This window comes from Oikopleura dioica, chromosome 1, assembly GCF_907165135.1.
Source record: "Oikopleura dioica chromosome 1, OKI2018_I68_1.0, whole genome shotgun sequence".
Taxonomy (NCBI): Eukaryota; Metazoa; Chordata; class Appendicularia; order Copelata; family Oikopleuridae; genus Oikopleura; species Oikopleura dioica.
In genome coordinates this window covers 11,338,876-11,362,627 of record NC_137291.1, presented here as the reverse complement: position 1 = coordinate 11,362,627, position 23,752 = coordinate 11,338,876, and the positions used below count along the sequence as shown (strand labels likewise).

The following is a 23,752-nucleotide window of genomic DNA, read 5'->3' as shown; positions in this document are numbered from 1 at the left end:
TCGTGAAGATTTCTACAGTGAAGATAAGGATCCAAGAAGAAAAAGTGCGCGCTGAAGTAAGGACTGTAGAATTAAATACGAAAAAAGGTTAAGGAAAAAATTGGGCTCGTGAATTTTTATGAATCTCGTGAAGTACTATTGAAATGTGAGAACTGAACACTTGGTAAAAGTAAAAGCTACATAAAAGTTTAAGCTGACTGGAATAGGTTTAAATACAAAAAGGAAGATATCATGGCTTCGGGGTCTCCCAACACCAAGATTGCTCAAAAAGAAGATCGCTTCGTACTGGTAGAAGTAGCAAGTTGGCGAGGTCCAGTCAAAGAAAATAATACGTGTTAATATATTTACAGATTTAGTTAAATTCTGCGAGGATATTTTTAAGACAATTGGCTAGTTGATAATAACGCATAACCAGTCACTTTGTTTACATTCAAAATTTATAATGGCAGCAAATACAGGGAGGTAATAAAATGGCTAGAACGATGTTTAAACCAGCTTTATTCAAGTTGAGTTTTTCGTAAGCTTTGCTTTATGAATTTTGAAAGGAAGATGAGTACGGATTTCCTGGTTGTTTTTCTCTTCTTTGGAGGCTCTCTTTTTAACTTAAAATTGAACTGACGGAATAAAAAGGCCCCATTCCTAGCTGCGCGCCCGAGGAAATCGCGATGGTCTCGTCGATCTGCTATTATTATTATTGTAGCTTGGGCCCGGAGACTCGCTGCGCCTCTGCTTCTTCGTCGCAAACGGCCTGCGATAACTGGGATTGTAGGTTCCTCTATTGCGATCATATGAACTTGGACGATGTTTGTGAGAGCTATGCGATTCGGAGTCACGATCAAAGCTGCTGCGTCTGGAACTGTGTGAATCATGGTCGCGGTATTCGCGCTTCACGCCGTTCTCCTCTTTGCAAGATCGTTCGTCATCGCTCTCTCCCGATCTATGCTTCGTGCGCTTCTCTTTGTCCTTTTGCTTGAGAACAGCTTCGGGACCTCGAATGAGGCGCAAGATTTTCTCTTGATTCTCCTTCATCCGCACCATGTCTTCATGTTGTTTCATAAAGGCCAGACGGTCATCAATTATCTAGTAGCATCAATTGTAATCGTAGAGAAAAGCAGGTGAAACTTACATTGTCTCTCATCTCAGCGAGTTTCTCGTTGAGACTGAGAGTATCACAGTTGATATCGTGAAGCCGTTCAGCTGCTTTGGTGCATTTTTCTTGGACTTCGATGATTTTGTCGTGAGTATTCTAAAAAACTTTTCTCATATGTATAGTATGCTTTACTTACAGTATCGACAAGCATGAAATCTTCGCGAATCTTTCCTCGGACTGTCTGGAGCTCTCTGAAGTCTTAGATTAGCTTTGAAATCAAGGAAGAGAACCAAGAAATTTGAAAAATAGAAACTTACGCATGCATGTCATAAATCTGTTTAGAGATGAGCTCCAATTTAGAGTTATAATCGCGTGTAGCTTTATTCAAGTTTTCCGTTTGTCTGGCTTCGCTTCTGTGGATCTCTTTGATAAGATGTTCACTCATCTGTTTCATCTGTAGTTCGTGCTGTCTGTTCGACTCTTGCAAGATTGAGAGCATAAGCTTGACTTGTTCAGGAAGTGGGTTCAAAGGTTCAAGTCGCGAGTCGAGATCGGCGAGGAACTTGGTGTTGATCTCCATCGTTGTCGTTTGGGACTGGACCATCCTCTTTTTCCACATCATTTTTTCCTGCTTAGGGGTCTCATCTCTCGGATACATTGGCTTACCGCCTAAGTAATTTTCAAAATCCATTGAAATCAAGGAAGACCTCTAAAATTAAACACTCGAAATTTCTCGAAAATATATAAGCGCTACAGTTAGTTTTTTTGCAAATTTATCTCGGAAAAGGGTTTATTATAAATCTCTGGAGACATAACAAGATGCGTATGTCTTATTTGAACCGGCAAAGTCTTGGCGTCATAAAAATTTTGCATTGATCTAGAGAATTTCGTTGCGAACACAAAAATTTCTTTCGCAACAAATTTTGAGATTTTTGACCGTGCCTCATGCTCGCCTTCTGTTTTGTGTCCATTGAGGTGCATGTTGGGGTACGATTCCGCCATTCTGAACTACACTCATTTCAATTTTAATTTCTTATCTACTCATTATCCGTCTTTTGAGAACAATTCTCATGGCAGTTAATTTGTCGTTGATGCAGGCTTAGCACTTTGCTCATTTTCAAACATTTCCATCATCTCCTTGCAGAGTGGCGTCATGACGACATAGACCGATTTAGGCGTCGACGGATTTTCTTTTGAAAGATTCTTCTCGCACGTTTTGCGATGACGTACTAACTGATCACTGCGTTTGAAGACTTTTGTACAATCTTCGCATTTGAAGGGTCTTTTCTGTGTTTAAAAAAAACCAATGCGAATTTGATACGTTTTCACGCAGATCAAGGAAAAACTCTTCCATGTCTCCAAATTGATATGAAACACATTCCTAGCTTGCGTATGTATTCTCATGTGCCGCTTGAGTCCCCCTGAATCTGTGAATCGTTTCTCACAGACATGACAGTTATACTTGTCTGGCTTCTCGTCGGAATGCATCCGCCGAGCGTGCTTGACTAGCGTCGATTTCAGGCTAAAGCGCTTTTCACATTTATCGCATTTGAAGGGTTTCTCGCCGGTGTGCGTCAGAATATGCCGATTGAGATCGCAGCGCTTTGTGAAGGACTTGTTACAACTTGGATCGTCGCAGTGAAATCGGTACACGCCCTTTGTCGTTCGCGCACCGCTTGAGTGCGAGGGTATTCCAGTTATTTTCTCTTTCGAAGTGTCGATGAGATATCTTAAATTAAGATTCTTAATATTGATCGTGAAAACTGGTGGCCTTGTCTCTATCTCTAGTAGAGATTCTCTACGAATAATGATTTCTATGCATTCAATTATCTCAAGCGAGATAACTCTATGATGCCATCAAACATGCCACTGGGAACTCACTTCTCCGATAAGCTGATATTATATTTAATTCTGCATTGGTTAGTGACTTCTTCCACCGTTGCCAATTCGTCAACGTCTGCTTCTGCAATTTTTATTTGGTTAGTTTCTTTCTCTTTTTTCTTCTTGACAGTAGCGGTATCGATGTCGGCTTGAATTGAATATGCGTCTGAGAAAAGGGTTGCACATATTTTAAACATTCTTTTCATTTTGCATTGACAATATTGTTATCTTGAGACCCCGTAACGAAACTCTGTGCAATTGCTCTGTTAGCATCTGTATCTGTTTCCTCATTTGCAATTTCAAGTTGTCGGTTATTCTTCTGTTTTGCTTGAGAAGTCTTTTTCGGACGCACGCGTTTCGCTTTCTGTTGCTTTTGTGGCTTCGAACTTGACTGAACTGGCATTGTCTCTCCCCTGGCATTATCAGTAGGCAAGTTTGACTCGGCGCAATCAAGGGGCAATTGTTGGTATTCTTGGCCCGTCACAGCTTGAGCTGAGCAAGTCAATAGATAGAGTTTATAATTGGCAATCCGACACGCTACGTCGAAAAATATTGGAAAACTGATTTCGCTTCTATTTACTCTCTCACATCATGAAAATGAAAGGGTTTCGACAGCAATCGAAGCATACAATAACTTTTATACTTGCTCTTATAGTCGTCTCTCGATTGCAATAATTTTTAAACTCTTTCCTTCAGGCCCTTCTTTTTGCCTTGCGGGTCATCCCTCTTCACTGGATTGCTACTTGTCGTTTGTGGCAAGCTTGAACTTTGCGTTGCCGAGTTGGTGTTCGAATTGGAGCCGAATAACTCTGCGCCGAGTATTTCATCGATGATCAGATTTTTCGCCGAGTCTTGATCCTGATCTGTTTGAGGCAAGTTTGGCAAAATGCTATCGATTGGGGTAGTGGCGCCGCCCGTTGGGAGCTGAAGACGCTGAGCGCAGCTGCTGCTTGATGCAACGCATTCTCCCTCTTTCAACCCCTTTTTACTACTTGTGCTTGGCATAAGACTTGACGAATTCCCTTCCAATTAAGATGCTAAATCTTTAAAATCTCTTTTTACTTACTGTAATAAGTAATCAGTGAATAAATAGCATCCTTTCCTGGAATCATATCTTGAACGCCTTGAGTCTGATTTGAGCCTTCATCCTGGGCGTTTTGCAAAAGCTCAGTCATGGGACCGATAGGATTCATTTCGAAATAGCCGTCTGGATTGAAGAATTCATGGCTCATACCCTCTAAATACGAACATGAAGATTACAATTTGCCTATGTCGAAAAACCTGAAAGTTGATAGTCTCTAGTCGTAGCTTGGTGAGTCTTGATATGTTTCAAGCAATTCTGTCGAGTCTTGAATCTAGAATAACAGTACGGACATGCCCAGTTTCTAGCAGTCTGGTGTTGAATTTGGTGCCTCCTCCAAGTGTCCTTTCGGTAGAAATGTTTTCCGCAGCGCCCACATGGATAGAATATCGTCTTCAAATGAACGGACTGTTTGTGCTTTGTGAGTGTCGAAATGCGGGAGAAAGTCTTGCCACATAATGTGCACATATGTTTCTTCACCCCGGAATGCGAAACTAAGTGATGGCGTAAGTATCTTAAATAGGCTCATTTTGGGACGGGTCTTGTTAATGAAATGGAAGTTACAATGGACTGTATTGATTCGTGTATCGAAATGAGCCGATCCTTGCGGTTTTGAAAACGCGCCCACAGTAATTACACACGTGAGCAGGCGATTTTGACTTTGGCTTTCCGTAGAAAATGTTTCCCATATAATTGTCAAAATGAGGCGTTTGCGGTTGAACTCCGGGCGCCACACTCTCATATCCGTAATTTGGCATAATTTGAGAGGAATACTGAGCCGCTGAATCAGCTTCGTAGCCCCAAGTTCCAGAAGCGAAGGGAAAATCAAGATCGTTTTGGGCAGAGAAGGCGGGGACGGGATTCGGAATAGCGTCCAGCGGCGCCACTTGAAGCGGGCCAGCCAGTGGACCGGGGATCTTTTGCTTTGTTGATTTTCGGACTTTCTTTCGGATCGGCTTTGGTGCCGGTTGTTCTTATAAGAGATACAAAATATTTTCTTTAAAAAGTCATTTCTACCAAAAAATGATTTTGTACTCTTCCTTGATTTCTTGTAGCATTAACGACGGGATCGCTTATCGTTCCAACAATTTCATCCAGCGCTGTTAGTGCATCATTCAAGGGTTGAGGCTTTTGGAAAGTGAAATCTTCGAAAGTCGAAAGTTTCTTGGTGACAGATCCGCGCTTGTTTTTGCTCTTTTCTCTGACGAGTTCCATGACTTCTTGCACTGGAGGGTCAAGAATAGGCGTCTCTGGAAGTTCATCTTGGATGCTCGTGAGTTCTCTTGTTTCAGGAAATACAGGCGGCTCAGGGATGTTTTGCTTTGAATTTGAAATTTCATCCGGGACGGGCGGATTCTCCAATTTTTGTTTCAGCTCCCGTTTGCGCCTCTCCAGCCGCCGTTTTTCGCGTGAAACGTGGGCAAGTCGATGCTGCTCGAGTTCGAAAACAGTCGGAAACGGAAAATTGCAAGTTTTGCAATGAAAATCGTCGTTAATTTGGTGTTCTTTTTGAACATGGTGGCGGAAAACGACCATCCTACGAAATTCCTTGCTGCAGTTTTTGATCGGGCACTTGACAATTCCTTCTGACGATAGTCTCGCTTCATGTGAGGTTTTGTGAGTCTGTAAATTTTCGAAAACATTGAATCTCTCTGAGCATTGATCGCATTCATATTGCTTCTGATTTTTGTGTTTGCTGCGCAAATGAGCAAGCGCCGCCTTCATCGTTTCCGAGGATGTCTGGCAGATATTGCACATGATTTTTCCAGCCGAGCTTTTATTTTTCCCAAGATCGAGCCATATTGAGGCCGGGCGGCCGATAAAACTCGGGTGCTTCAAATTTGGGAGCCATTTTTTCGTCGCTTCTGTTCTTGTCGAGTCCGATTCCGACATTCTTGCGAAAGGAAAAGGTTTAAATTTGAAAGAATTCGCTCGCATATTTTTCGGGGAAGGAATAAATAAATGTACAGTAAGGGCTTCAACCCTTTCGCATCAAAAACTTCATGATTGCTTCTGCGCAATCAGGACTCGCCCAGCGCTCTCGAAGTCGAGCTGCTTCCCGTAGATTTACTTGTTTCAAGAATTCGACATCTGCTGCAGTCCTACAATCAAGTTATTATGAGAAAAATATTGAAACAGTTAATCGAAGTACCTAACGAGCTGTTTTGAGTATTTCAACGACTTCTTCGGCAATTTAGAATATTCCTCGATTTTTTGCCAAACAGGTCCATCATCAGAATAGATTTCTCCAACGAGCTTCGAGTTTTTCGCTTCTTCGGCGTCGATTTTCTTGTTGAACATGATCATAGCGTGCCCATCTGAAGGACCCATGATCTTCGGGAATGTCACTGAAGAGCAAGCCTCGGCGGATTGACCAAGTATCGTAAAGGGCATGTAGAAAGTTGCTGATTCATGAGCATAAACAAAATCAGCAAGGCCAAGATGAGAAACTCCGATTCCAACAGCCGGTCCATTCACAACAGAGATCATAGGCTTGTCAAACTCGATAAAAGCATCGACAAAAGGGACCATGATATCATGCGCTGTTTCGGCCATTTCTTCTTGCGATTTGCCCTAGAAAGATTGTTTTTTTGAGTTTTATAAAGATGGGTTACTTGTGCCATCCATTTAGCAAAAGCAGTCAGGTCGTTTCCGGAAGAATAATAGGAACCTTCGCCAGTAATTGCCAATAGTGACGAAGAATCATTAGCCTTTTCTTTTCTCAATGCATCTCCGATCTCATCGTACATGTCAGGGTTGATCGCATTGTATTTCTTCGGTCGGTTAAATTTCAAAATCGAAAGCGCTCCAGTTTGCTCCAGAGAAATGTAAGAATATGCTCTGCGGATATTCTTTAACATTCTGAATCAAAAAAGTTCAGTAGAAAGGTTCATTGTGGTCTTATTTATTTGTTAAAAGATTTCATTGTTGTCCGGGGATTTTCGAAAACCCAAAAACGAGCAAAACTGCATTAAAAACAAGTCTGTAAATTTGATATATTTTAGTCAAGGGAGAAAAGAGGTTTTAGAGAAAATGGTGAGGTACAGCGTAGCATGAATTTTTGTAACTTGTCGGTTGCATAAAATAAATTAAAAAATGTATAACTGGTAAAATGAATAAAAAGAGATCAGCGTAAAATTATAAAAATAATCACAGCGGAAAATAAACGAAAGAAGAATATTCAGAATGAATTATTAGTCGCAAAATAAGGATAGGGCGGAAAGACATACTGGTATTGCTGCGTAGTTTGTTAGTAGTAACATGTCTTGATAGATTCTTTTTGATTTACTTGTAGTGATAACACTGATAAAGGATTTTCGAAGAGAGAGAAATGCTTGAAAATGTGTCTCAAAATGCACGAGCCTGATAGAACGATTCCTGTATCATAGAAGCAATGTACAACACAAGATATTTCATTTTCACCGCGGTCATAATTATACATTGAAAGAGGTAATTTATTATCATTTCCCAAATAAAGAATGTATGTAGAAAAGTGGGTTTCTGCAGAAAAGATCTATTTTTGTTCATAGTTGTTTGGAAAGAACTTTCTTTCCACGGAAAACTCATGTTTTCTGGTGCCTCTAGTTCTGGCTTGCCGGACCTCCGTTTTGTTGTCCTTCTGGATTCTGCGCATTGAGCCGCAATCGCGTGAATTCCATGAATTGTAGCTCATCGTCGTAGTCCCATCCCTGGCCAGGCATGGCTTCAAAATTCACTCGTTATTGGATGAAGGGAGTTTATGGCTTACGTTCGAATCCAGGTTGGTTATTTGTAGCGACAGGATCGTCGAAATTGATCAAATGAACTGACTCCGCATCCGGAGGACGAACTGGCTGACCACTTGTTCCTTTTGGTTCTTGAGTATAAGAATTATGCCGCGAAGATGTCTAAAAATCATCAGTTATGAAACATGTAGGAAAAATAGAATGCTACCGAGTTGATTTCTTGACGAATTGAAAGAGCATCCTGTGCATCTTGCCTCCTCTGATTATCCGAATCATTGACTGGCTTCGAGTGCATCAACGAGAATGGCAAGAAGAGCGAAACATCAGAGCCGATTCCTCCGAGAACGAGTTTGACTTTCACTTTGTAGCTCACCACGATTCCAAGCGTTTCTCGGGAAATTCCGTCCTTCAAAGAAATAAGCCCCTTGTCGTTTCAAAGGTAAGCTTACTTTAATAAGTGTCGTAGAAGCAAGATTGGTATCTTCATGTTTTAGCTGTCCATCAAGAGCGAGACCTCGTTTATCTTTATTTTCGCTCAGATTTGGAGTTATTTGGAAAACCTTAATCCTTCTTAATTCTCGAGAGAATTATTGATGAATACCTTGCAAAGAGTAGAACTTGGAGGAACGCAAACTTCGTGTTCTAAGTTTGCAACAGGGCATTTGTACTGCGCAGAGCTGTATATACTTTTTTTGGTTTGATTACTTGCTTTTATATTTGATCAATTTTAAGATTGAGAGCTGTCAAACGAGCCAGATATCAGCAAATTGTCTAACTGATATTTTGATCTTCTTTACACTTCTTGAGCTATTATTTGTAATCTAAAAATGGTATGGCTTCTTAGTGATGGATAAAAGAGTACCTGAACATTGACGTTCATCGTTTCGCCATGATAATAGAGCTCCTTGTCTAATGTAGCTTCTAAGTTAATAGGTTTTTCTGAAAGAACTGGCTTCGTGGAGATTTCCTTGCACGGCTGAGGAGCTTGTCGATCGGGAGCATATTGAACTTTCCGAATTGCCAGGCGGACGGAGTTTTTCCTGTTCGCTTGCGCGGGCTAAACTTTCTTAGTTGTTGCAGATAGATGCTTTTATTACCTCCTCGCCTTCGTATACGATGCAAGCTTTGAGTTCGTAGTCGACACCACATGGCTTTCCTGTGTCTCCTGGGGCAGGCTGAAACGACCTTTAGCTGGACCGCAGGAAATAAAATAATCGTAAATACTTTATCAAGAATATCGCACGATATGTTTAGTCATATCGAAGCTTGTTCAGGATTTATCCTTCTTTAAGTACGTTGGGGCGGGTCTTTACATCACATGAACTTTTATTTTCCCTTTTGCGTATACAAATTCGAAGCAAACACGACTTGATAGCCAGACAATGCTCAGAGGAAATCAAGAAGGTTTACTTGAGTATTTTGAGATTTTCTTCAAAAAGATGTTTAGACCCTGGAGAAATCCCAGTGATAAACGAGGAGTCCGAGAGCTTCTTCTCGGGAGGTTTTTCGGACGAGAACAATGACAACTACCAACCAAACCTAGGGTTTATCCCAAATTATAGGTAATTTCCTATTTTTGAAATTTTCGAATGAAACGAATTTAAGGTACAATACGACTGACCCTTCTATAACCGCTTCCCTTACGACTCTTGTTACAAATGGGATTGAACGGGATACAATGCTCCAGTCAATAATGTCACAAGTCACAGCATTGACAGAACAAGTTGTGTCCTTACGAAAAGAGGTCTCCTTGAAGAAAAAGTCAAAATTGAAGAAGATGGGAGGATGGATGAAAAAATCTGTCACGAACTTGTTCAAGGGTTGAATCAGATTCATTCATAAATCATGATTATAAGCAGATAGTTAACGGCATGCAATTGAAATAAATCTTTTTGAAAAAAAAACCTGTAATGTAACTGAGCAAGGAGAATTGAGTGGCAATTCAAAGAAGAATGGATATGCATTTTTGCCCAGCTTTCTCAGCAGCCTCTCTTGTAGCCTGGTGCACAATCGTCTTTCGTTTTCTCTCGTCGGCGGGTAGACCTGAATCAAATTCATCAGAACCAGTTTAACAGAAAAAACAGCACCATTAGGAAATGTCTATTTTAAGTGACAACACATACTTGCGCAGTTAGTTGAAAATGCACGGTCTGAAAAGTTAGGTTGATTTTGGTACTGTGTGACTTTGATTCTTTCTGATTCTATCAATGAATTCACACCTGTTGCAAATCGGTGTGCAACTCTTTCCGAAACGTCAGCCCCAAAACGTCGAGATCCTCGCGACCGTAGCGAAAGGCGCACGTCAACGTCGCCATCACTTTTTTCGCGCCACTAGAAAATTCAGGACTATTTTGGTTAACGTTATTCAATCGAATGGCGAACGTACCATTTCAGGTAATCCTCGTCGATCAGAACGATGCCGTCGATAGGGTCGATGCAGTGGATGTGGTCAACGAAATCTCGCTTTCCGAGATAGGCCGTGATCTTTCCATTTGGCTGGAAAAAGGGTTGAAATTTTCAACTTGAAATTTATATTTTTCGAGATAATTTTTCGACGAAGATTTTACGATACTCATTTTCAACCCCGAAACGAAGATTTCTTAAAAACTCGTGTCCCCGATTTCGAAGAGTCACCCATGACACATTATCTATATAATTACTTCTAAAATACAATTCTTAATTAGTTATTCCTTTAATTTATCCACTTTGATTTCATAGATAAAAGTATTGCAAGGTTGGATGGACAAGAGTGGTCTTGAAGAACGATTGGTTGGAAAGAGGTGCATTCTGGTTAGATTGAAATTACAAATAAGAAAAAAAATTGCGACGGTGAAAAAGTTTTAAATAAATAGAAGGGAATGAAGGTAAAATTCAAAGAAAAAGGCTCAATGTCCGTAGACTTGGTTGAGCATCCGATTCAGCTCGTGTAAGAGTCCATGGATTTTCCTGATGTATTTGAGCTCTTCCGCCAGCTCAACTTGTCTTCCTTTGATTAATTGAACAATGTCCGATTCTGATAAATTCTCCAGCGAGTTCTTCAACTCGTTTGCCAAGGTTTCAACGCCTTCTGTTAGCATAAACTGTCTCAAATTCGCGGCACTCATTTCTAGCGCCCGATCCATTCGCCACCAGAGCATTACATCTTCGCACTGGAGCCGGGATGATTCAAACGAGATTTTACCGTCTTTGTACTTTTGAAACGATCCGCGGCAGTGAGTAGCGTTCTTTTCCAGCGCTGCTATCCAACGGGTCGGGTACAGATCGCGCCAGACATCGTCGATTTCGGCTTCGGTTGCTTCGATTGAGAAGAATTTTTGAAGATCAAATCGAGCTGGAGAAAAAATTTGATAAAGGAAATATCGGAATTTTAACCCTAACAAGAAAAAACCCTAATATTTTTGCTGTACCTTGAGCTAGTTGATCCTTTGTCAATTTGGATTGCGTACTCATCGGCAAGATCTGCAGCACTCTCTTAATCCTATCCCACTTGTGCTGATCCTTCGTCCTCGCCGACCAGTTCCAATATTGTTGATACCAAACCGGCCCGGCATTATCCCAAACGCGCGCCCATCGCTTCTCGTGGTCGCCTTGAAGTGTTCTTTTCAGTCGATCAGCGGCAGACTGCCACTCGATCTTTGAGTTGATGAATCTGTTCTCGATTGTCGATTGTTGGATCACCCGCAGTTCTATACACACTCTTGTTCATATAAATAGTATATGCTTAATATAACGTGCACCAAAAGTATTTCAGCAATTATGAGCAAAAATCAAAGCTCTATCATCAAGCAATTATATTTATAATCAGAATAACAAAAAGTTATGTATTTTATATTACCATCAAAAACAGTTTCTAAAAATAAAACTCAAAAAATCCAACAATTCTCCCATAAAACCCTCCCTCATTTAAATTTATCGTATTGACAATAGAAAAAATTTAAGTTTGAATTACCTGATGCTCTGGCAACTCTACTCTCGTTGAAATAAAGCTCAAATCCTTTTTTGACATCATCGGATACTTTCTGATAGAGCGGTTTATGCTCCGCCTTCGCATCTTCGCCCAATTCAGGTAGGACAAGTTCGGCAAATCGCTCAATCAGTAAATCTCTTACTGCTGCCAGCGACTTAATTACACGCTCAATGACTGTAGGAAAGGCAGTTAAAATGAAGGTAGAAAGAAACTCTTGTTGAAAACTCGCCCTCTGACAGGGCTAATTGCTGCTATATCCTACAAGCGCGCAGATGTGGGCACACTTTTCGATTTCAATAATTACTTGAATAATTTATTCAAAAAGTGCCAAAAAGTCAAATAGATCTTGCTTTTTATCAATTGAAACTTTCTCTGAAGAAAAGAATATGCCAAAAACGGTCACTAAAAATCTCTTTGACTCTCTTTGAATCTCTTTTGACAGTCGTACCTGATTTGGCAGCTCTTGGTTGGAGAATTTCCTCAGTCTCAAATCGGAGATAGCTTTGAACTCTTCTTTTGACTTAGCGCTGTCTTAGTTTTACGGTTACCAAAAAGTCTCATAAACGCCCTTATTGTCCCTAGTCAGAAATTGTGATTGATTCTCGACTTCAGAGATAAGTATAGAAATTTGCTGAGCACCTATTTTTCTCAATTTTTTAAAAGGTCAACAAACATGCAGACTTCTTAAAGAAGTCTTCATAAAGTTTATGGACATCTCATTTTTTGTTTCTTTTTTCTTTCAAAAAAAAAAAGAAAAAAGATATGGAAACCGATCCTTCAGCGGCGAGATATACTTCGTTGAGAAAATGAGATTCGATTGTATCCCATAATTTAGCTTTCAAGTCGTTTTCAAACTGCCCAGGATCTATTTTCAAGGCTATCATTTCGTTTAATCATGTTTTCGAAAACGTCGGGAGGGAATTAGCTTCTTACGTCACAAAAACAGCTCTCTTGAAATCCCTTTTGTATAAAAATCGTAATCAGTAGCAGAATTTTTTTAATTTGAGTTAGACTGGCTCACTTTTATAGTCCCTTGGGTAAATCCCCTTACTATCGATAAGTGCTGATAAACAATAAGACAGTGCCGATCTTGACCGCGCCTACCGTAAAGGATTGTCCGTTAGACACTTGATAAGGTTTATTCTGTTTCATTTTTCCTGTGACGATATATTTTCGATCTTAGGAAAGTCGCCCTTTCCTAAATTCTTCAAAAGAACCATCCGGTCAAACAATTCTTCCTTGACTCGCCCAAAAGTTTGGTCTCTATCCAACTCTCTCCTGTGCCGGTACTAAATCCATCTAAGAATTAAAGCTCTGATTCTCCTGTTTTACCTGAGCCTTCCATTCAGATTCAAGGATAAAAAGCTGCTCTTTGAGCTTCTGAAGCTCCCCGCTGAGGCTATTCTTTACAATGCGCCAAAAGAGCTTCGAAACCGCATCGCACAGGTTATTGGTGCCGAGCTGGTCCGGCTGGAGAATCCCAGAATTGAGCAAGGGCGAGCGCTGGAAAAATTGATTTTCGTGGGTTCTTTTTTAGGGCTTTTATTTCACTCGAAGAATCTTCATAAAAAATATGAAATGATTTTTTTTTCTTTCTTTGGCGAAGATTATAGCGAAGCCCTTTCCGAATCTCCCCGATCGATGCATCTTTATTCTCATTTCCCGTCACCACAGCGAAGTAGCCGAGCGCTCTGAGCGGGAACAGTTTCCCATCCAAAATCTGTTTCAGCCTGACTGGATCGGCCACCGCTTTGTCTACTTTGGTAAGGACTAGAAGTGTCCGTTCGCCAGTTGGATCCGCCTCTCGGACGTAGTTAGTCACTTGTGACCTTTCAGCGTCTACAGAGCCGTCTTGGACGCACAGTATGATTGCGTTTGGAAAGTCCATTTGCTCGCGCGCCAAGTTTAAAATTTCTTGAGCAGTTCCAGGGCGAATTCCAGCGGTTTCTGTGCAGATAAGGCCGGGCAAATCTACCAGCACCATTCGTCTAAAAGGGTTCACTATCGAATTCGATCCCAGTAACCAGGAAAAGCGCTTTGAACCATTCCTAAGTCCAGGTCCTTCAACATTAATTGGAACAACTTCAGATGAAATTGTGAGTCCGCCATGACAGGCCCTAGCCATACGATGCTCGATCTCCGATCGGAGCTGTTTGAGATGGTCCTCATCGTCGAGGCGATAGTATTTATCTGGTGCATCTGGGAAGCTGGCGATATGACGCGGCCCGTCTGCGATTGTCACCTTCACTGGCGAGCGCGTCATCATCTGGCCGCCACCTCGGGGAATATACGAGCTCTGAAGTAAGTTAACTCAATTATTTATGAAAAACATGCGTCGAATTCACGTAAGCACACAATAGTGATGAAAAATAAACTAACCTGGCGACGGCTTCGAGCACCGACGTCTTCCCGCTGCTCTGGTCGCCGACGACGATGACACGGGGCAAATCTGGCGGGTCCACATTAGGGCAAACTAATCGAGCGTGCTCCAATTCGTCCAACACTTGGGAATACTGCTCGACCATGCTCTTCGGGGCATGTGCTTGTGAGCTTGTTTTCTTTTGGCTCTTGGCGAGGGCGAGCCGTTGATGAAGGTCGGAACATTCGGACTCGAGCTTTTCAACTTTTCGGTGGTGGCGAACTTCTTGCTGGCTAAAAAAAGATGTTATTGAGATTCTATTGATGTTTCTGCAGCTGTCTTTTTAAAGAAATGATGGGGATGATTTCTGGCCAGAATTTCATCAAAGAAAGTAAGCAGATGTGCCAGCTGTTTGTGGGTATAAATATCTATCGGATCTGGAAAAGATCACAATTACAAAATGATTCATAAATAAAAAGAATGATTCAGTAAAAAAAACTTTTAATGATTTATGCTTTTTATCACAAAATTCAGTCAATCTCCATTTAACACAAAAAAATGGTATAAAAAAGCGCATGGAGCGTTAATTAAATAACCTCTTTATTGATACAAAAATAAAATTCACCTAGCAAGATCTTGTAATCGTCTAATAGTACTGAGCAGCTCTTGTCTCTCCTTCTGAACTTCCGCAAAATCGTTGTCAGATTTCGCGAGTCTTTCTTCGTAGATTCTCCGCTCGCGTAACGCATTCTAATGATCGTTCATAAGCGCCTCTCGATTCTCATAAGTGATCGATCGACTCACCGCAAGTTCATTTCGAAGCTCTTCCAATTCGAGCGCCATACTCGCCAAATCTTTTCCCTCGAAATCTTTCTTTGCGTCACTTTCATCTTCTTTCTAAATTATAAATCTTCAATTCCATGAATTCAAAATATAAATCCTTAAAAAAAATCTGCTATTTTTATTCTCCCTTACCCCCGAAAGAAAAATCGCCGCAGCGACTGTAGCTGGTAATTTTCCGTCTGGAAGCGGGTCATCATCATTGCTAGAATTTTCTTGTTTCTTATTTTCCTCGACGATGGTTTCAAAGTCTTTGAATTCTTTCTCCACATTGAATTTTGAAAAGAAGTCGTTTTTGAACTCTCTGAGCAAATCTGCACCTGGCCTTGCTACGCCTAAAATAAACAGTTATTTCAGCAACTACCTTAATTATAAAATTACCTTTGATTGCATCTAATCCTTCAACAACTGGGCCGAAGTACTCGTCTTTATAAAAGTCGTGAAAGAATATAGAAAAAGGTGTAAAATAAAATGTATGCGTAACTTGGGTATACACACAAAAACAACCTGAAAAAAACGCCCGAGCCTCAGAGCACGATCGATTTCAGAAGTCGATCGTTTTCTCTTTTTTTCTCTAACAAGGTTATGAGCCAGCTGAGGATTCGAACGAGTGGGCGTTATCTTTTTCATCCTCGCGGAAAAAAATGATAAATATTTTCCAAAGAAAAGGAAACGAAATATTTTCGGAAGAATCAAAAGAGCTTCTTCTATTTTTCTGACAGCTTAGAATTTCTTCAAAGATAAGCCGCTCGCGGCTTTCTTCAAATAAGTTGTATTCGGAAATCTTAGAGTTTACTTTCGTTCATGCCGAAAGTTCTTCTGAAAGGCAAAAATTAAAAATTTGAAGTTTATTTACTGGTCATATAAATATGATTGCTAATTCAAAATCTGGAGTGTTTATAGATCCCAAGTCTGCCAAAATTTCAGACGTCTAGGTTCCTGTCCGAGATGGGGTGCCCGCTCCGTCCGACAGGATGTGCTTAGTCTGACGTCTTACTTCATTATCCGATCCTCTCTATTTCTGAAATCCGCCAGATTAATGCACAGCAGGCGGAAAAGAATATATGGAAATCCTATTTCACGACTTCTTTCCTTCCCATGTTCGAACTTTCTTGTCAATCGCATATCCGGTTGCTCCAAGCCCTCCCACTTAATTTCATACTTTTCTTCCTCGTGAACAAAGGATGATGAATAATACCGACAACTGCTGCTCTGGTCAGAATAGTCCTAGCAACAGCGCCGAGGAATCCCAGCTCACGAACTTGGCGCCTCTGGAAAGGTGACGAAAGATGCTGGCGCCTGTCTAGTAGACATTCGTTGCAGCTGTTCACACCGCAGGACAATGTCCGTCGGCTCACAAGTTTGCTGTGTCTTTATACGGCTTTGAGCGTAATTCATTACAAATATGGAAATAAAACTTTTTCGCGTTAGTGATTTCACTTCTATATTTTCGCGGCCTTTCCTTATCAATGACATTCTTTCATCCTCTTTCTTCTTATTATACTCTCACTGTGTTCTTACTATAGCTACCGGACAGTAAAGGAATCACCTTTTTCCTTGGAGGAATTAATTTCTCTTTTTGCGCGATTGGCGATTGGCCCCAGGCGCTGTCCAAACGGAGAACTTTGAGAAAAAAAATGTTTTAAAATGATACGAAAAGAGCTACTACCGATATGATACTAGTAGTGACTGCTGCCATTGTTTCATTCTTGCAGAAAGAGATAAAAATGAAGACATGAAGAATAAAGAAGATTCGAAAATTAAAAAAAAAACCATAAGAGACTACAATGAATCTATTGATACTCTAAGCGTTGTTAGTATTAGTCCCATAATTTCAACCTGATTTATACTAAAATAAACTTTCCACATTTAAAATGACTCTGAAGTAAAGGTTATTATTCCCTCGATATTATCGGATATTCGCTGCAAATATTCCAAACTGTAATGGCAATACAGTGTTCATCTTGAAAAAATCTTATCAAGCGCGAGTTATTTAATTTTCTTATCTTTAAATTCTCATTCAGAATGGAACTGTCGACCCTCTCTAAAAGCGTCTTCCGCTGCAAAAATGGCTTCTCAATCCCTGCGGTCGGACTTGGAACTTACAAGCTCAACGGAAGAGTTGGAATTGATGCGATGAAGCATGCGATCAAAACTGGATATAAATTGTTAGATACTGCCTTTATTTACAAGAATGAAGCCGAAGTAGGAGAAGCAATCGCAGAATCGATCAAAGAAGGCGTCCTAAAAAGTAGAGACTTGGGATTCAAAGAAATTCAACGAAATTCATGATTCTTTTTCTTCAAAAAATTTAATTGTTCAATCCCATCTAAAGAAGACATTTTCGTGACATCGAAACTCCACTCTGGTTTTCATAAACCATCGAAAATCCTCCCCGCAATTCGCCATTCGTTAAATTTGATGAAGAGTGATTACTTCGATCTGTACATTATCCACGCGCCATGGGGCATGAAAGCGGCGGAAAATGAAGCGGGCGCCGATTTTCCATTTGAAACTGCCAAGGACGAGACTGGGAAGGACGTTTTCGATGATTATCCTCTGTTAGACGTCTGGGCTCAGTTGGAGAAAGCTGTTGATGAAGGACTTGTCCGGAATATTGGGTAAGAATTGATTGGCTTTCCCGGAAAAAAATATATTTTTATTTAGATTATCGAATTTCGACGACGACCAAACGCGTGAAATCATTTCGAACTGCCGCATCAAACCTGTAAACAACCAAATCGAACTTCACCCATGGCTGGATCAGCCAGAATCCGTCAAGTTTCTCCTCAACAACGACATTTCTGTCACTTCTTTCATGTCTCTCGGACGCATCGAACGTACCCTTGATCAAAGCGGCAAAACTTTGGTAGACGAAACAATAATCAAGCAAATCGCAAAGAACCATGAAAAAACTCCAGCACAAGTTCTTCTTCGATATCAACTCCAAAGAGGAGTTCTTGTCATCCCAAAGTCAGCGACGCCTTCAAGAATCGAAGAAAATGCCAAGCTCTTCGATTTTTCTCTTTCTGACGAAGAAATTGCTCAAATTGCGCAGCTAAACAAGCCTCTCAGGAAGGTTTTCTAGAGCTCTATCAGCTGTTAGTTTTTCGACCACTAGAGACTCAAAAAAGATCCTGTCATTTCAAAGATCGACGGCCATCGAAGAACTTCCCAAAGCTCTGGCTCTCAGAACCTGTTTATCAAGCTCAAACATAAAAAGTTCACAAGTTCACAACTGATCATCTTCGTGTTCTTTCAGAATCGAATCGGAACTCGTTCGAAGTCTAGGATGGACCTAGAGTCGTTTCAGGAGAGTGAAACAACAGAAAGCGAGCTAAACACTTGTTATATTGAAGAATTGCCGGATAATCCATCCACATCCGGTAAGATTCGGAGTTTGATGAACAATCTAAAATTGTTTTCAGAGACGTTTGACAAGTCTTTTCACATCAACAACCATCAGAACAACGACAATCTTGTCTACGAAGACGTTGAAGTCGAAACACCGAAACAATCGACTTTAACAAGCCTGGTAGAGTACCGACGGAATGAGCCCGAACAACTCGGTCCTTATTTCTGTGGACTATGCGCGAGTTTTATCGAGAATCCGAAGTGCCCGATGGATCTCCGATTAGGGAGCATAATGTCAGATCAACAGCTGGCTGTCTATGCTGATTATCTCGACCATTTGAAGGCGCATGTGTTGAGTATTCTTTTTCCTGAAGGAGCGGCAACGGAAGAATACACCGAAGAACTCGTTAGTCTAATTTGCCACTATTTCCACAAAAACAATTTGAAGCGCCAGGAACTGTTGCGAGAAACAAAGGAACTTTTCCTGAAATACATTCCAAAGACATGCACTTGGAGACGGACTATTCTGGCGCGAGAATCCCTGCCTCTTGTTACTGGCGATTGCTGTGGCTATGAGTTTGATTCTTTGGACGTTGATGACTTTCTCCGGCATACCTATTTCCACGCCCACCAAACCAGGATAGAAGAATGCGGCGTTCGACTTATTAAAAGACATCAAATCCTCGAAAAGTTCGCAAATACCGCTGGCATTCCCACTTGTCTTGCTCGTCAACTGGATCCTTTGGCGCAATATGCAAGTATGGACAAATTCGGAGGACTTTGCAAATGGGTGATTCCACGAGAAGGAGTTGAACCATGCTCGTACTTTTCTTTCGTTCCGGAGTTTCTGGCTCGACATATGCATGATGAAGTCGACTGTTACTGGAGCCCGCTTCTGTGGAAGAAAGATCAAATGATCGGCTGCAACTGGGAAGGATGCGATTTCATCGTCGACACAAATTCTAAGGGCGCCAAAACGATGAACAGACTAAAAGCGCATGTATGTACTCATCTTGTTTTGAAAAACATCGCTTGTCCATATTGCTGCGACCGGCTTTCCACAGGAAAACGGCTTGAAGACCACTTTGCTCGGCAATACCCAAAAGACGGAACTCATTCTTGCGATGTTTGTGGAAAGCTTTTCCCAACAAAAGTCCTTCTTCGTGACCACCTGACAAATCATAACAGAAAATTCGCCTGTCCAGTGGATGGTTGTAAGCATATGGCTCGGAACTTTCGCGCAGTTGCCACTCACTTGCAGTACGTTCATTCTGATGAGCGGAAATTCGGCCCATGTCCATTCTGTGAAAAGTATTTCAAAACGCTCAAGGATTACAAGGCGCATGTTGTAACGCACAACAAGTCTGGCGAATTCAAGTGCACGAACGCTGGCTGTGATTTTGTAACAACGACGTTGAAAAAATTGCGATATCATGAGCGATTTCAGCACAAAAAGACGGAAGTTGGCGAAAGTGTCAAAGGTAGGTGTGGGAAATATCCAGTTACTGACAGTTCCAAGGCTACAAATGTCACATTTGTCATGACAAAGTCTTCACTCGCGGATTCAAGCTCTCCCAGCACTTTCGGAAAGATCACAAAGAAGAAGATCCTCGATTTGCTGACCCAAAGGAAGGAACAAAACGTCATCGATTTCAATATTTGCTGCAGCCGGATGGATTTTACATGCTCGACAACAGTTCTCAAGCTGAAAACTACCAAGATATTCATATGCCGGATTTGGAAAGGAAAGAAATGTACACGATTCCAGCGAAGACCGACTTGTTCATAAAAGATTATCAACAAGATTTCGGGATGAAATCAAAGACGATTTACGAATGCCCACATTGCAAGGTAAAAAATTATCTCTATGTATTTTTAACCAATTGAATCAGGTGATGTTTCGTAAGAAAAAAACTCTCGATGCGCACATCGAACAATGCGATATCAGACCAGGCTCGCAATTTCTCGCAATTGTCGGAAGCATGGAAACTCGAATTCAACATCTGTCAGCCGAGCTCCAAGCGGAAGTTGAGCTCAAAACTCAGAAACGAAAGGCCGAAGAGACTGCGCAAGAACAATCGTCAAAAAAGCCTTTTGCTGAATCCTTACCTTCGACTTCAAAAGCAATCCAATATATGAAGCCCAGCGCAACATCAATTACTGATCAGACCAATCCACAAACGAGTTCTATCGCCCAAGTTGATTCGAAGTTGAAGATACCTTCGGAAGGGCAATTTATTCATCTCGATGGAAAGTTTTACTACCAGTTGAATGATAAGGAGACGGGAAAACCTCTCCTTTTCCAGATCTCCGAAGATAGCGTGCCCAGCCTAGAAAATTGATACTGTAACTTCTCATATTTCTGAATTTCTGTATATTCTGTAAATTTATTGAACATATTTGTGTACTGAAATAAATGTAAATTGCTCTATAATCAGCAAAAATAGATATTTCTTTCAGAGTGAAGCAATTGAAATGGCGACTCTGGCCGCGCTCGGAGCTTACAAAGGCTCCGACTCTGAGTCGGACGAGGAGAACTTGAATTGCGTCAAGCATGCCGATGCCATTTCTCATATGACGAATATGAAGAAGCCAGAACCAATCAAGACGTCAACAGATATCGTCGTTGCACCAAATGTCATCACAAAGTACGATGTTCACAACGGCAGAAGTGTCGATACAACAAAAGGAGAGATCGTCTTCAATCCAACTGTCGAAGAACTTTATATGCCAGAACAGGGGCCGTCAAATCCATTGAAAAGTAATCAAGCAGCGGCCGAGCGAAACACCCTGGCTGGTTATGCTGAGAAGGAGCACATTTCTGATTTTGCCTTCGAAACGCAACGAAGAAATTATCATTCCTATGGAACGGCCATTGATCCATCAAAGAATTTCGATAGCGCTGATGAGGTTTGAAGCTGAGCTTTTCATTAAATGTCCTTAAATTTTTGTAGGATATGAAAACCGTGACAAGTTATCACGGAATCGACGGTAAAGCTGTCGAACAAGGTGGCAGTGTCTGGATGAATGTGAAAAGAAAGAAAAGAAAGCGTGCGAAAAATGATGATGCTGGAGACATCGAGGGGTGGAAGGGACCTTGGGCAAAGTATAAAGACGAGAAGACCATGGAGGAAACGAATCCAAGCGGTGAAGTTAGAGAAGAGCTCGATGATATTCTAGGTAAATAAATGTTGGATCGTTAGGTTATAAATATTGTGTTAGGTAAAATTCGCAAGCGACAGCAACGAAACAACAGGTCGAAAGCGAATGACGATGATGACGATGTCGTTATGGAAAAGACGCAGCTTCATATCAACGGTAAGACTTTCTATGTGTTGACATTCTGACATGTTTATTTTCAGATCCCAACGATTACTTGGGCAGAAATTACCTCCACCCTCCTATGGACCAGGGCGTCAACTGGAAAGAGACGCACACTGTGGAACGATGCTATTTGCCGAAGAAACTCATTCACACTTTCAAAGGACATCAAAAAGGAGTTACGAATATTCAGCTCTTTCCGGGCACTGGTCATTTGCTGTTATCTACTTCTATGGATTGCAAATTGAAATTATGGGAGACGTATGGAAAGAGGCGTCTGTTGAGAACTTATGATGGGCACTCGAAGGGTGTCAGGCAATCTGATATGACTATCAAAGGTTCCTTATTTGTTTCTTTTCTTGATTTTTATGAAGATTTTTAGGCGAACATTTTCTCAGCGCCTCGTACGATAGATTCATCAAATATTGGGACACAGAAACTGGCAAGTGCATTTCAAAATTCACGAATAGAAAGATTCCTTATGTTGTCAAATTCAACCCTGATGCGGATAAACAACATATTTTCCTTGCTGGATGCAATGACAAAAAGGTAAAAAAAAATCCATTTTTCTGATCATTTACTTGTTGAAGGTTTCTGCATGGGATATCAGATCTGGGAATATCGTTCAAGAATACGATCGTCATTTGAATCCAATCAACTCGATTACGTTTATTGATGATAACAAGAGATTTGTAACGACTTCGGATGACAAGTCTATTCGTGTCTGGGAATGGGACATTCCAGTCGATTTTAAATATATCGCCGATCCGGGTATGATCCCATTCTCGACAGCATTTCAATTTATTTTCAGGTATGCACTCCATGCCCGCTGCGGTGAAATCTCCCGACAATCGATTTGTCTGTTTCCAATCTCTTGACAACACCATCCAAACCTATGACTGTACTGGCGGCAAGTTCCGGCCAAAGAGAAAGAAGATCTTCAAAGGCCATCTCGTCGCCGGTTACGCTTGCGTTCCAACATTTAGTCCTGACATGAGCTATCTTTGCTCCGGAGATGGACAGGGAAAAGTTCACATCTGGGACTGGAAAACAACGAGGCTTTACTCAAAGTTCAAAGTATTATTTTCAAAAGTTTATAGCCGTTAAAACATTTTACAGGCACACGATGAAGTTGTCATTTGCACAACATGGCTGCCCAAGGAGCCATCGAAACTCGTTACCTGTTCGTGGGACGGGACGATCAAACTTTGGGATTAGGTTTATTTCGTTGTAACACTCAATCGAACTTTACTGTATCCTGCCAGCCTAACACATGTTTTTATCACTGCATAAATAGGCCACTAGATTATATTTAAAATATAATTTTTCTTTAGTTCGTAGATGGTCGAGGAATCAGAAAACATGAAGCCAATTGATATCAAAAAAGATCGATTTCCTTTTTGTATCGTTTGGACTCCTCTTCCTTGCATATCTTGGTTTTTGCCTTTCATCGGGCATGTTGGTAAGGACAGTTGAAATCATGGAAGATAATGTTAATTTTAGGGATTGCCTACTCGAATGGCGTCATTCGTGATTTTGCGGGTCCATATTACGTTTCTGAAGATAATCTTGCATTTGGCAAGACCACGCGCTATTTGCAACTCGACCCAACAAATATCAGCGGAAAACAATGGGATACAGCTGTAAAAGAAGCCTCCGATGAATATAACGGGCGAATGCACAATCTTTGCTGGTAATTTTTACGCCGCCCTTCTATGTTTTTAAACGATTTTTAGCGATAATTGCCACAGCCACGTAGCGATGGCTATGAATCTGATGGAATACAAGGGCAAATCAAACTGGAATATGGTCAGTGTATGTTGGGCATGGTTTCATAGATTTTTCTTCATTCCAATTCTTGGTTAACGATAAGACAATAATGAAACCTTGAAATAAAGATGCTGCTTATTCGAGGCCGTTTCGTGAACATGTGCGGATTTCTAAAGAGCTGTCTGCCCTTTTTCATAATCGTTGCGACGATCTTTCTTCTGGCTTTTCTTCTTTAACTTTCGTCTTGCCAGCTTACTTTTTGTACATTCCCTTTATCTTCAATCCGCAAATCAAAAGCGGAAAACCTCCTTTTACTGTCATAATAATCGGGCGCTTTTCAATAAAAATAGCTGCAAAAATGTTT

General features: G+C 41.0%; 10 protein-coding genes across 14 annotated transcripts; 5 read left to right on the top strand and 5 right to left on the bottom strand.

Annotated features, from left to right (window-relative positions):
- Window positions 1-51: 51 nt before the first annotated feature.
- On the bottom strand, window positions 52-2,158 carry LOC145695789 (uncharacterized). The gene is made up of 5 exons (XM_081772812.1): window positions 2,033-2,158; window positions 1,408-1,718; window positions 1,287-1,341; window positions 1,127-1,246; window positions 52-1,080 (listed from the first exon to the last, which is right to left on the bottom strand). Exons 1-5 carry the CDS (start codon window positions 2,090-2,092, stop codon window positions 640-642), a joined length of 987 nt encoding a protein of 328 aa, XP_081628938.1. The 5' UTR covers window positions 2,093-2,158; the 3' UTR covers window positions 52-639.
- LOC145712143 (uncharacterized) lies at window positions 2,134-5,966 on the bottom strand. The gene is given in 8 exon segments (XM_081789831.1): window positions 2,134-2,819; window positions 2,972-3,195; window positions 3,234-3,463; window positions 3,682-3,993; window positions 4,038-4,208; window positions 4,253-4,566; window positions 4,617-5,008; window positions 5,088-5,966. Coding segments are annotated over 8 exon segments (3,153 nt in total). The 5' UTR covers window positions 5,946-5,966; the 3' UTR covers window positions 2,134-2,167.
- Window positions 5,967-5,979: 13 nt separating this feature from the next.
- On the bottom strand, window positions 5,980-6,948 carry LOC145695790 (enoyl-CoA delta isomerase 2-like). Its single transcript, XM_081772815.1, has 3 exons — window positions 6,668-6,948; window positions 6,205-6,626; window positions 5,980-6,154 (listed from the first exon to the last, which is right to left on the bottom strand). The coding sequence occupies exons 1-3, from the start codon at window positions 6,911-6,913 to the stop codon at window positions 6,031-6,033; spliced, it is 792 nt and encodes a 263-aa protein (XP_081628941.1). The 5' UTR covers window positions 6,914-6,948; the 3' UTR covers window positions 5,980-6,030.
- Window positions 6,949-7,612: 664 nt separating this feature from the next.
- On the bottom strand, window positions 7,613-10,446 carry LOC145695784 (beta-arrestin-1-like). Of its 4 annotated transcripts, none has more exons than XM_081772805.1 (13): window positions 10,369-10,446; window positions 10,164-10,274; window positions 9,997-10,123; window positions 9,901-9,927; window positions 9,683-9,820; window positions 8,875-8,952; window positions 8,640-8,834; window positions 8,531-8,598; window positions 8,379-8,463; window positions 8,227-8,337; window positions 7,986-8,183; window positions 7,801-7,939; window positions 7,613-7,755 (listed from the first exon to the last, which is right to left on the bottom strand). In XM_081772805.1, exons 1-13 carry the CDS (start codon window positions 10,413-10,415, stop codon window positions 7,634-7,636), a joined length of 1,446 nt encoding a protein of 481 aa, XP_081628931.1. In that variant the 5' UTR covers window positions 10,416-10,446; the 3' UTR covers window positions 7,613-7,633. The 4 variants fall into 4 exon arrangements, with proteins under 4 accessions (XP_081628931.1, XP_081628932.1, XP_081628933.1 ...); XM_081772806.1 differs by having other exon boundaries at window positions 9,997-10,108; XM_081772807.1 differs by lacking the exon at window positions 9,901-9,927.
- On the top strand, window positions 9,157-9,660 carry LOC145695793 (uncharacterized). The gene is made up of 3 exons (XM_081772818.1): window positions 9,157-9,181; window positions 9,225-9,339; window positions 9,383-9,660. The coding sequence occupies exons 1-3, from the start codon at window positions 9,160-9,162 to the stop codon at window positions 9,600-9,602; spliced, it is 357 nt and encodes a 118-aa protein (XP_081628944.1). The 5' UTR covers window positions 9,157-9,159; the 3' UTR covers window positions 9,603-9,660.
- A 61-nt stretch (window positions 10,447-10,507) lies between the features above and the next one.
- On the bottom strand, window positions 10,508-16,547 carry LOC145695794 (dynamin-like GTPase OPA1, mitochondrial). Its single transcript, XM_081772819.1, has 16 exons — window positions 16,409-16,547; window positions 16,142-16,317; window positions 16,039-16,092; window positions 15,325-15,372; window positions 15,079-15,278; window positions 14,908-15,000; window positions 14,729-14,853; window positions 14,124-14,396; window positions 13,363-14,038; window positions 13,077-13,265; window positions 12,946-13,033; window positions 12,523-12,612; window positions 12,193-12,278; window positions 11,727-11,898; window positions 11,185-11,463; window positions 10,508-11,108 (listed from the first exon to the last, which is right to left on the bottom strand). The coding sequence occupies exons 1-16, from the start codon at window positions 16,417-16,419 to the stop codon at window positions 10,663-10,665; spliced, it is 3,006 nt and encodes a 1,001-aa protein (XP_081628945.1). The 5' UTR covers window positions 16,420-16,547; the 3' UTR covers window positions 10,508-10,662.
- A 384-nt stretch (window positions 16,548-16,931) lies between these two features.
- On the top strand, window positions 16,932-18,031 carry LOC145712142 (1,5-anhydro-D-fructose reductase-like). The gene is made up of 3 exons (XM_081789829.1): window positions 16,932-17,221; window positions 17,279-17,564; window positions 17,611-18,031. Exons 1-3 carry the CDS (start codon window positions 16,969-16,971, stop codon window positions 18,029-18,031), a joined length of 960 nt encoding a protein of 319 aa, XP_081645955.1. The 5' UTR covers window positions 16,932-16,968.
- Window positions 18,032-18,081: 50 nt separating this feature from the next.
- On the top strand, window positions 18,082-20,718 carry LOC145695781 (uncharacterized). 2 transcript variants are annotated; one of them, XM_081772800.1, is made up of 5 exons: window positions 18,082-18,329; window positions 18,372-18,703; window positions 18,746-19,778; window positions 19,817-20,148; window positions 20,190-20,718. In XM_081772800.1, exons 1-5 carry the CDS (start codon window positions 18,236-18,238, stop codon window positions 20,637-20,639), a joined length of 2,241 nt encoding a protein of 746 aa, XP_081628926.1. In that variant the 5' UTR covers window positions 18,082-18,235; the 3' UTR covers window positions 20,640-20,718. The 2 variants fall into 2 exon arrangements, with proteins under 2 accessions (XP_081628926.1, XP_081628925.1); XM_081772799.1 differs by having other exon boundaries at window positions 18,372-19,778.
- Window positions 20,719-20,754: 36 nt separating this feature from the next.
- On the top strand, window positions 20,755-22,927 carry LOC145695783 (pre-mRNA-processing factor 17-like). Its single transcript, XM_081772804.1, has 8 exons — window positions 20,755-21,207; window positions 21,252-21,477; window positions 21,520-21,615; window positions 21,660-21,956; window positions 22,001-22,167; window positions 22,209-22,389; window positions 22,430-22,695; window positions 22,738-22,927. The coding sequence occupies exons 1-8, from the start codon at window positions 20,773-20,775 to the stop codon at window positions 22,834-22,836; spliced, it is 1,767 nt and encodes a 588-aa protein (XP_081628930.1). The 5' UTR covers window positions 20,755-20,772; the 3' UTR covers window positions 22,837-22,927.
- Window positions 22,928-22,931: 4 nt separating this feature from the next.
- On the top strand, window positions 22,932-23,741 carry LOC145695792 (transmembrane protein 222-like). Its single transcript, XM_081772817.1, has 4 exons — window positions 22,932-23,080; window positions 23,122-23,311; window positions 23,355-23,442; window positions 23,517-23,741. Exons 1-4 carry the CDS (start codon window positions 22,960-22,962, stop codon window positions 23,622-23,624), a joined length of 507 nt encoding a protein of 168 aa, XP_081628943.1. The 5' UTR covers window positions 22,932-22,959; the 3' UTR covers window positions 23,625-23,741.
- Window positions 23,742-23,752: the final 11 nt, after the last annotated feature.

What these genes read in the sequence shown, in the direction of transcription:
- LOC145695789 (XM_081772812.1), bottom strand. Translation starts at nt 2,092, where the DNA reads ATGGCGGAATCGTACCCCAACATGCACCTCAATGGACACAAAACAGAA. An exon ending in AAACAGAAGGCGAGCATGAG is followed by an intron (nt 1,719 to 2,032) that starts GCACGGTCAAAA and finishes ACCCCTAAGCAG; the next exon opens with GAAAAAATGATGTGGAAAAA. An exon ending in TCGCTGAGATGAGAGACAAT is followed by an intron (nt 1,081 to 1,126) that starts GTAAGTTTCACC and finishes TGATGCTACTAG; the next exon opens with ATAATTGATGACCGTCTGGC.
- LOC145695790 (XM_081772815.1), bottom strand. Translation starts at nt 6,913, where the DNA reads ATGTTAAAGAATATCCGCAGAGCATATTCTTACATTTCTCTGGAGCAA. An exon ending in TTGCTAAATGGATGGCACAA is followed by an intron (nt 6,627 to 6,667) that starts GTAACCCATCTT and finishes CAATCTTTCTAG; the next exon opens with GGCAAATCGCAAGAAGAAAT. An exon ending in TACTCAAAACAGCTCGTTAG is followed by an intron (nt 6,155 to 6,204) that starts GTACTTCGATTA and finishes ACTTGATTGTAG; the next exon opens with GACTGCAGCAGATGTCGAAT.
- LOC145695784 (XM_081772805.1), bottom strand. Translation starts at nt 10,415, where the DNA reads ATGGGTGACTCTTCGAAATCGGGGACACGAGTTTTTAAGAAATCTTC. An exon ending in ATTTTCAACTAACTGCGCAA is followed by an intron (nt 9,821 to 9,900) that starts GTATGTGTTGTC and finishes AATTTGATTCAG; the next exon opens with GTCTACCCGCCGACGAGAGA. An exon ending in CTTCTACGACACTTATTAAA is followed by an intron (nt 8,184 to 8,226) that starts GTAAGCTTACCT and finishes ATTTCTTTGAAG; the next exon opens with GACGGAATTTCCCGAGAAAC.
- LOC145695781 (XM_081772799.1), top strand. Translation starts at nt 18,236, where the DNA reads ATGGACCTAGAGTCGTTTCAGGAGAGTGAAACAACAGAAAGCGAGCTA. An exon ending in AGTTGGCGAAAGTGTCAAAG is followed by an intron (nt 19,779 to 19,816) that starts GTAGGTGTGGGA and finishes GACAGTTCCAAG; the next exon opens with GCTACAAATGTCACATTTGT. An exon ending in ACGAATGCCCACATTGCAAG is followed by an intron (nt 20,149 to 20,189) that starts GTAAAAAATTAT and finishes CAATTGAATCAG; the next exon opens with GTGATGTTTCGTAAGAAAAA.
- LOC145695793 (XM_081772818.1), top strand. Translation starts at nt 9,160, where the DNA reads ATGCTCAGAGGAAATCAAGAAG. An exon ending in GCTCAGAGGAAATCAAGAAG is followed by an intron (nt 9,182 to 9,224) that starts GTTTACTTGAGT and finishes AAAGATGTTTAG; the next exon opens with ACCCTGGAGAAATCCCAGTG. An exon ending in GGGTTTATCCCAAATTATAG is followed by an intron (nt 9,340 to 9,382) that starts GTAATTTCCTAT and finishes AACGAATTTAAG; the next exon opens with GTACAATACGACTGACCCTT.
- LOC145695783 (XM_081772804.1), top strand. Translation starts at nt 20,773, where the DNA reads ATGGCGACTCTGGCCGCGCTCGGAGCTTACAAAGGCTCCGACTCTGAG. An exon ending in ATTTCGATAGCGCTGATGAG is followed by an intron (nt 21,208 to 21,251) that starts GTTTGAAGCTGA and finishes AAATTTTTGTAG; the next exon opens with GATATGAAAACCGTGACAAG. An exon ending in GGCTTTACTCAAAGTTCAAA is followed by an intron (nt 22,696 to 22,737) that starts GTATTATTTTCA and finishes AACATTTTACAG; the next exon opens with GCACACGATGAAGTTGTCAT.
- LOC145695792 (XM_081772817.1), top strand. Translation starts at nt 22,960, where the DNA reads ATGGTCGAGGAATCAGAAAACATGAAGCCAATTGATATCAAAAAAGAT. An exon ending in GCCTTTCATCGGGCATGTTG is followed by an intron (nt 23,081 to 23,121) that starts GTAAGGACAGTT and finishes TGTTAATTTTAG; the next exon opens with GGATTGCCTACTCGAATGGC. An exon ending in ATATGGTCAGTGTATGTTGG is followed by an intron (nt 23,443 to 23,516) that starts GCATGGTTTCAT and finishes CTTGAAATAAAG; the next exon opens with ATGCTGCTTATTCGAGGCCG.
- LOC145695794 (XM_081772819.1), bottom strand. An exon ending in CAAGAAAGTTCGAACATGGG is followed by an intron (nt 15,373 to 16,038) that starts AAGGAAAGAAGT and finishes ACGACTTTTATA; the next exon opens with AAGACGAGTACTTCGGCCCA. An exon ending in CGGCGATTTTTCTTTCGGGG is followed by an intron (nt 15,001 to 15,078) that starts GTAAGGGAGAAT and finishes TTTATAATTTAG; the next exon opens with AAAGAAGATGAAAGTGACGC.
- LOC145712142 (XM_081789829.1), top strand. Translation starts at nt 16,969, where the DNA reads ATGGAACTGTCGACCCTCTCTAAAAGCGTCTTCCGCTGCAAAAATGGC. An exon ending in CTTGGGATTCAAAGAAATTC is followed by an intron (nt 17,222 to 17,278) that starts AACGAAATTCAT and finishes TCCCATCTAAAG; the next exon opens with AAGACATTTTCGTGACATCG. An exon ending in GGACTTGTCCGGAATATTGG is followed by an intron (nt 17,565 to 17,610) that starts GTAAGAATTGAT and finishes ATTTTTATTTAG; the next exon opens with ATTATCGAATTTCGACGACG.